Raw genomic sequence first — 8,582 nt, 5'->3', positions numbered from 1 at the left:
GTCAATCATCCCTCAGCTCCCTTTTGCCCTCACATATGTATTTGTGTATATGTATATAAATAGTCCTTCCTCTTGACTTTACAGACTCGCCTCGAGACAATACGTGGAGTTTTATCTGGATAAGCAGGATTGTCTCTGCAGTCAAAAGTCATCCACCTGGTAACTGCACAGCCACTGCCAGGAAGCCGATGAGAGTTTTTATGTAAGAGCGCCGAGGGAGAGACTGAGTTTGTCATCCGAGGCCATAAATGGTCCAAAGATCAGGGAGGAACTGAGGGAGACAAAAAGATAGGAGGAGCAGAGCTTCCCGTCCAGTTCCCTTCAGCTGCAGAGCTGCAACCAAGCTCCGCCGGGCTCCAGGTAAGCAGGTAAATTCATAGAAAACATTCTTATTTTGATTTGTGTTGTTGTTTATGTTATTTGTTTGTGATTTTAGGAGCTTTTTTATTAAATGTGATTTCATATTTTTATTTCTTTCTGTTTCATTTTAAACAAACACGTGCACCAACCTTAACATTAGTTTTATATTTTAAAACCACTGTATTTTAAAATAAAATGTCAGTATTTACATCATAATAATAATGTTGGTTATAATTCATTACTTTTTTGACAGCAATGGGTGAGGAAGCAGCCATGGAGATGAAAACCATCTCAAAACGGGAAAGAAGTACGTTTTTTAAAATCTTTTTTGTATTAATTTACTTAAAAAAACATTAATTTAGTTACCTTTGAGTCTTTCTAGTTTCATCCTTACACTTTGTAGACACGTGTGGCTCTTTTAATTTAAAAGATGGAGGCGAAATTTAAAAAAACTAAAGTTTAGTTAGATATTTGACACAGGATGTATTTTATTTTGAAAGGAACTTATTTGTGGTGTTGTCTAAAGTAAAATAAATATAGTAAAATATAATACTATTATTTTTAAATAATTAAAGGCAGCATTTTATAAATAAAAGGCCACAAAAATAGTAAAAAATACATTTTAAAGCAGCAAAATGAAAACTCTTTTCTGGGTTTTGATTAAGAAATGTGTTTTTTTTAGTATCTAAATGTTGCAAATACCTTGCCTAGAGTATCATTTTTTTAATTAAATAGTTAATTTTTTTGCTCTCCATCATGTGTTTGATTGCATCTTCTGCACCTTCACAGAGGTGAAAATTCTGCTGAACTCGGAGAGCGGCAGCACCACACAGAACAGCTCCATCGGCGTGGTCCGGTGGAACTTGCCCGACGAGGACGTCCAGACTCACAGCTCGGCCCCCAGCATCTCGGCCAACTCCAACAACCTCACACACCGCTCGCAGGTGAGAAGATCAACCAGCCGGCGTTTCAGTTTCATGTGACAGCTCATTGATGGAATAACGAACCAAAACTTCTATTGATGCGTGGACAGACCAGCCTGAGGAACCTGCGCAGCCTGCAGGAGTGCATAGAGTTCATCAAACACTGGAAGGAGCAGGTGGACCAAGTGTGCAAGGTAAACCCAGATGAGAGAAAAACTTTATTTCAAGTCTTAGTGTCTTTAAATAGGCAAACAAATTTGAAACCAAGAATTCGTATTTTAGGAAAAAAAAGTCTAAGACATCATTTCTATAACTTGCTATAGAATTTTTTTCTTAATAAGATTATTTGTCTTACAAAGCAGAAAATTATCTAATTTTATAGTGCAGGTTTTTTGGCTTGAAACTTATCAAACTTACGTCACAAATTTGGCAAAAGGTCCTCCGGTCCGAGGAGAGCAAAGGTTGAGCTGTAAGGATCTTTACATCATAGACATTTATATATAAAAATTATAAAAAAATACCTATTTTTAGACACTATATATTAAATTTACACTTGAACTGTTTGTTGACAGCTTAATTTATTATTATCTGATTAATTTTAGAGTTTTACATTTTTTCTCTTTTATTTTGAATTATTTTGGCTGCTCTTACCTGCTGCTACCTTAAATTAAAATACATAAATTAATTAAAACTGTAAAAGTAACTAAAAAAATCCACAACCAAGTCAGAATAAAGTGTCTCATTTACAGTAAACAAATGCACTTATGGTTTTAGTTAAATATGTGATATATTTTAAGCATCTATTGAACTTTATTTAGTCAGATTTTAGAACAAAAAATGTAAAAAGTTGAATTTTGGAATTTTCCTTTTCATTTTAAAGTGTGGTTTACTCTGAAAATTAAAGTCAAAGGCACAAAAATGTTAAAAATCAAACTTTTATTACGTTTTCAAGAAAAACAAAAAAAACAAAAATAATGAAAGATTTCACAGAGGGTCTGTCAGCTTTTTTTCAGAGAACAGAACAGAACAGAACAGAGTGTCATTTTACATAGTTAATCATTTCTCTCGTATATGGAGACACTGCTGACGTGCGCTGCACTTATTTCTCTTCTTTTACGTATAGAAATTGTGAGTCAGGATTTATGGCTGCAGTGACTCTAAAGGCGTTGCCATGAAAACAGATGAATGTGTAAAATCTACAGGACTTATCAGGGAGGAGCAGGTCGATGACCGTGTGCATCACCATGACAGAGGTCAGCTCTTCATCCGTTTGTGTTCCACAGGGGTCTTCAGATCCAGAGGAAGGCAGCAGCAGACGAGGGTCTCCGAGCTCCGACCGGCGTGCTGAACGCAGCCTGGAGGAGAGCAGGAAGCTGATCCTGGAGTGGGCCGACGAGCTCCGCCACGTCGACAAGGTCAGAGGTCAAAGTGATTCTAGTGGAGCAGGAGGGAGATAAAGGCTTCAGCATCAGATGTTACATTTTTATCATTTTTTTCTCCCCCAACCGTAGCTTTTACAGGAGTCGCCGTGGAACGAAGAGAAGGAGAACAAAAACGATGAAGACGCCAGAGAGGAGGCTCAGCTGAAGATCATGGAGTGGGCAAAAGAGCTTCAGAGCGCGTCAGAGGTGAGGAGACAGGACAACCATGAGCAAAAATTAATGTTTAAGTATATTTGAGTACAAGTACATCAAGTAGACCGTGGACCAGGAGCAGAGGATCGGAGTGTTTGAAAGAAATAGCACACAAATAGCCTTTAAATGTAATTTAATATTAATATATACATTTTAAGACAGAATATTTTGGACTTTATATATATATATATATATATAAAGATATATACTGTATAAAATAAGTAAAATTCAAATTATTCGATTCTTACAATAATTTAGACCTTCTTTTTAGAGATTTAAGATATTTTACTAGGTTTTAAGTTGTTCTAAGTCCTCTTTGCTCGACAGCTTTTCAAGCTTTCCTCAAAATTTGTCCAGTCCAGACTTTTTGTCTCATTAAGATGATAATAACGAAATTATTATTAAAATACATCAGAACATTTTTCACTGTAATTTTGGTTCAATTCTAAGAATTTTGTTAGCTTCATTGTCATTTTTTCAGAAATAAAATTTAGATGTGTGTTCTTAAGTGTAACTTTTAGATTTTAGGTTTTTTTTTTAGATTTTATGGCCACCTTGTACTACAGTAATTTTCTCATTTGAGTCATTTCCACTTTTTACTCAAGTTTTTTTTGTCACTATAATCAAAATGAACAATAAATAGGTAACTAAAAACTAAAAAAAACACAAATTATTATAATATATAACCAGAAAAAATGGTTATTTTGGGCTGTATTACATTTAATTTGAAGTAATTCAAGTTGACGTTAGCTTTAATGCTAATGTGGAACTCTTTCTTTCTATATTTTGATTTCTAAAGAGACTTCTTGTGAAGTAAAAAAAAAAAAACACAAGGTCCGATTATTTTACTACTTTAAGAATCGTGTTCTAGCCCTACTTTTAGACAACTTCTTTTTAAAAATACCACTTTTTCCCAAAGGAAACCCTAAACTTGTTGGGTTTGGATGAGTTTTTGTGCAGTGACATCCACCGTTTGTTAGAATTCTCTTTTTTGTTTGCAGAGTTGCGGCTTGGAAAGTGACGAGCTCGGCAAAATGCTTCGTCTGCTGGGCCTGAAGAAGAAGCGTTTAGTCCGACTGCTGCCCCTGCTGGAGTTCATCACCTGGTCTCTGCTCAAGGAGGAAAGCGCGGTGAGAACCAAACTTTCAAAGATCATGTGATGAATGACGGGAAGAATAGTAGTTCTTAAGAAACAAAGTGAAATACAAAACTCATAAAATGAACATCTAAAGATATAAAAAGATTTTTATTTTGACTGTGAGAGTGAACCCTGCTCTCTGCGTGCGTGTTAGGGGTCAATAAATGAACCATAGCTTCTGGCTACGTGACCCTGAACTGGCGTCGCTGATAAACAGGCCGTCAGATAAAGAATTGTTGTGTTGATTCGCTACATTTGCTGATGATACTGTGATTTAAAATTGCAGATATATTGCCAGAAATTGATTTTTTTAAAAGTAAATATTTTTGCTATATTTTTATAGATCTCAAGGCTTAAAATGATCCCACATTATCGTGTTTATTGCAAATTAGCAATTTTCTAAAACTCAGTTGTTTTCTTCGCCTCATGAAACGACTTACGGTAAAAGCTTTGCTTTAGTGCAGCTTGATTACATAGAGCTTTCAGTTTTTACTCTGCCAAGAGCTTAATGATACTTAGATGTGACAATAAATGTAGTTTATATCCTGATAGAAGTGAGCCAAGACAATCCCTGTCAGGCACAAGTAGTTCCTGCAAAGGGCCATACACCGCAGGTTTATCTTTTCCCTATTGATTTTAGCATTATGTCATATAAGGAAGCAGATAAGTGTGAAGTTTATTCGATTTTTTTTTTCCCATCAGGGAGGAATTTCCCAGTTGTGGCTTTTGGCAAAGCAAAGGACCTGGAAAGCAGGAATTTCAAGATACATTCCCAACTCAGGTACAAACTTTTTTTTTTTTTTAATAATTTTGCTAATTGATTTTTACTGTAGATAAAAGTATAAGAAAACATTTTTTTATCATCTATTGTAAAAGTGTTACCAAGGGTACTTTTATTTAGGATTTTGCTGTTTTTAGCCAGACAGTTTCTGCAGAGTTCATTAGAAATTCACCTCAGTGGTGTGGGTGGGGCTGCCCTCACTTCCCATCATCCATCTCATTAGCTTATATTCCCCCACAACCCCAACAAAAATGGCGAGCAATATTGGATTTCGATCCAGATTCCAGCTCAGATGAAGAAAACATTCATGGATCTATTTGTCTGCAAGTCGATAATCAGAATGAAGAGGAGCAAGGAGCTTGTGGCCTCCGACTACAAGCTTTTTCAAACTGCATTTTTTTATCTGCTCCTGATTTACGACAATTTGAATAAAGAAATACTCAGATGTACAATTTTAATATAATTTTTTTGTATATGCGTCATGAGAAAAACGCTACAAGAACATGCTAAAAACACCAAAAATTTGGGTGTGTCTTTAAAAAAGTTGATTCTAAGCTGCTGTAACTAATCTCTGCTTCTCTTTTCAGTGTGGAGTTGGATTAGCTCTGCATCAGGTAACATCATTTTCCATTACCATTAAAGACATCGTTAGCTGAAGCTACATGTAGCTAATTTGCCGGTTTTTCCTGCTAGCTGATGTGATTCTGGACCCCAACACCAACCATCCCTGGCTGCAGCTTTCAGACGACCAGCGTAAGGTCCAAGAAGGTCTGTCGGAGTCCGACCTGCCCCACACCTCCCAGCGCTTCGACAGCTGGCCCTGCGTGCTGGGCTGGCAAGGCTACAGCAGCGGGCGCCACTATTGGGAAGTGGACATAGCGAACAACGGCTACTGGCGCATCGGGATGACGACCGCCGACTCCCAACGGCAGGGCCGCTTCTCCATGTGCCCAAAGCTGGGCTACTGGGTGCTGTGGCGAAGCACGCACCACTTCTACGCCTGCACCCAACCCGAGACGCAGCTGCCGCTCGGCCTGGTGCCCCGCCGCATGGGCGTCTATTTAGACCACGAGGAAGGCCAGATCTCCTTCTACAATGCGGAAACCAAGTCTCACATCTTCACCTTCACCGGTTACTTTAAAGACAAACTCTACCCGCTGTTCGCTCCAATGGACGGCCGCACACTCATGACAGTCATCGAGCCACAGAAAAACGCCAAAAACTGACACTAACACGCCAAACCGGAATGAACAGAAAAAAACAAGAAAAATGAACTTCAATAATCTGGCATTCCCAGAAATGAGAAGAGGAGAAAACCAATTATTTTATTTCTAAAGTGTTACTTAGGTTTGACTTTTATGTATATATATATATTATGTATGTAAAGACTCTGTAAAGTGCTAATAACACTATCAATAGAGCTGATATCCAATGGTAGCACTTTAAATGTAATGTTGGAAAATGTTATGTGACCAAAGCACAGAACGTGCATGACTAAACTTTAAGTTAAAATGATGAAAATGTATCTTAAAATATATTAAAACATAGAATGTTTTTTTTTTTAAAGGCTGGAGCTAAAAAGACTTGATGGAACTGATTGAGCATCTTTTGTATTTCTAAGTGGAGTTTCAGATTTGCACACTCAAGGAAGAGTACATTAAGTTGAAAGTTTTTATCCAATAGAAGCATCTTGTATTCAATTATAAAAAAGTGTTTTTGGTGCATTTTTTTGTGTTTTTCTTGCTAATAGTTTTTGTAAGAAGTACAAAGTTGTAGAAAATGACTAGCAAAAGTGTCCTTACTGTCTCGCTTTTCGAGTATTACTCCCCAAAAAATATATATCTTGAAAATCACTAAAAAATATATCTTGAAAAACCAAAAAACGATTTTTTTAAAGTGCAAAAACATATCGAAAAGCAAGAAAAACAACAGATCTCATACTGGAAAAAAAGTTTATTAAAAACATATCCAGGAAACTATTTTAAAAATGTTCTCAAAAAAATGCAAAAACACATTAAAATAATACTTTAAAAAAATAACTAAAAAAACAGTAAAAACTGTAAAAAAATAAAAAATAAAACAGAAAATGATTCTGAGTTTTTCTTTATTCAAATGGTCGTAGTTTAGAAGCAGACAAAACAATGCTGTTTGAAAAAGCTTGTAGCTGTGACATACGAACTACAGTGGGCGGGGCCACAAGCTTTCGGATACACCCTCCAGCAGACAAATAGATCCATGAATGTCTTTTGTTTTCCTCGCCCAAATTGGCATCTGGATCAAAGCTGTACGGCTGAACAGCTCCAGTATCGTTCAACATTTTTGTTTGGTTGCAGTTGTGGGGGGCTGTAAGCTAGTGGGAGAGTGTATAAACAGATAGCTGATGGGAATGGGGGATGGGGTTGCTCCGCAACAACAGTCCAGCACAGGTTCTTTTAAAATTCTGGCTAAAAACAGCATAATTATAATTAAAAGACCACTGGGAACGCATTTACATTTGATCAAAAGATGATCAGAGTGGGTTTTTAGGTGAAACAATCGAAATAAAATTCAGATAATATACTTTTAGTTCTTAAAATAGTCAATCTTACTCCAGAGGATTTAGTGTTTCACTACATGTCACAGCTGTAAATGAAAGCCAGCCTCCAATTAAAAAGTAGTTTAACATTAAAGACAGGAAAGACTTTGACTTTATAGACAAATGTGTGTCATGGTTCGCCCCCTAGTGTTGGGTTTTTGCTTTTGTTCATTGCAGGTTAGCTGTGGCTCCTCCTGAGATGGTACAGCTGCCTGGAGTCATTTCATTCAGGTCTTAGTATAAGGAATCTTTGCCCTCACAACAGGAGACGCTTTTGTTTGTTCTGGCGCTCTGTGAATAAATCCACTCATTAAACCGGATTTGTTCAAATCCTTTCTGATTCTGAGGCCAAATTTGAATCTTTCCCCTACGGTTTCTCCCTACCCCTAAATTTATCCCTCCAAACGGAGAGTTAAGGAGAAATAGTGGGTATGTCCGAATGCCTTCCTTACTCACTATGCAGTACACTATATAGTGCTCAAGTGCTGTCTGAATCTATATTTCCAAAATTGAGTCCACTAGAAATTTTCCAGAAGTCTTTGCAAAAAAGTAGTGTACATCGACGCTCACTATATTAGCGGATATAGACCACAATGCATTGTGGTCAAACAATTTATACCGAAAAAAGTGTTTCAATGTAATTTTTAAACAGGTTTTTAAGTCATAAATAAATGTTGTGAAATGTTCGTATACTGATTCGATTTTCACTTAATAGTATTGGTGACGTCATATCAGATGTTCAGCAAAATGAAAGTAAAGTAGTGTCAGAATTGGATACTGATGTTCACTCAAAACTAAAATAGACCAGACTTGATTCAAAGTAGTATTTCCTTTATCAGTTTTATTTGGTGCAACATTTTACATGATTTTGAAGAACATAAAAAAATTCCATCATTTATATCTTTTATTGTATTTGTACATGTTTTACATTTTCCCCACACCCTCAACAAATGCATACCACAATATTACACACATATGTTTATATGGATAAAAAAACTATTATGGAAGTCAAATTTTCACAACATTACCAAAGAAAAACAATAAAACACAAAAATAGAAAGAATGTCTCAAAACAATGAAATACAGAAAAGCTGTACATTATTCTTTTTTTTTATGAAACAAAGAGAAAATCCATGAACAGAAACATACAAATGTATGATTAGTTGAAGAG

General features: G+C 36.2%; 1 protein-coding gene across 2 annotated transcripts; it reads left to right on the top strand.

Annotated features, from left to right (window-relative positions):
* Positions 1–228: 228 nt before the first annotated feature.
* Positions 229–6,673, top strand: LOC112140629 (nuclear factor 7, ovary). Of its 2 annotated transcripts, none has more exons than XM_036211225.1 (10): positions 229–368; positions 614–667; positions 1,150–1,304; positions 1,394–1,477; positions 2,567–2,698; positions 2,795–2,911; positions 3,919–4,047; positions 4,758–4,836; positions 5,424–5,450; positions 5,530–6,673. In XM_036211225.1, the coding sequence occupies exons 2-10, from the start codon at positions 616–618 to the stop codon at positions 6,060–6,062; spliced, it is 1,308 nt and encodes a 435-aa protein (XP_036067118.1). In that variant the 5' UTR covers positions 229–368; positions 614–615; the 3' UTR covers positions 6,063–6,673. The 2 variants fall into 2 exon arrangements, with proteins under 2 accessions (XP_036067118.1, XP_024119395.1); XM_024263627.2 differs by having other exon boundaries at positions 255–360.
* Positions 6,674–8,582: the final 1,909 nt, after the last annotated feature.

Source organism: Oryzias melastigma, unplaced genomic scaffold (assembly GCF_002922805.2).
Source record: "Oryzias melastigma strain HK-1 unplaced genomic scaffold, ASM292280v2 sc01319, whole genome shotgun sequence".
NCBI classification, from domain to species: domain Eukaryota; kingdom Metazoa; phylum Chordata; class Actinopteri; order Beloniformes; family Adrianichthyidae; genus Oryzias; species Oryzias melastigma.
The sequence above is the reverse complement of the archived record's forward strand: the minus strand, read 5'-3'. Positions and strand labels throughout refer to the sequence as shown.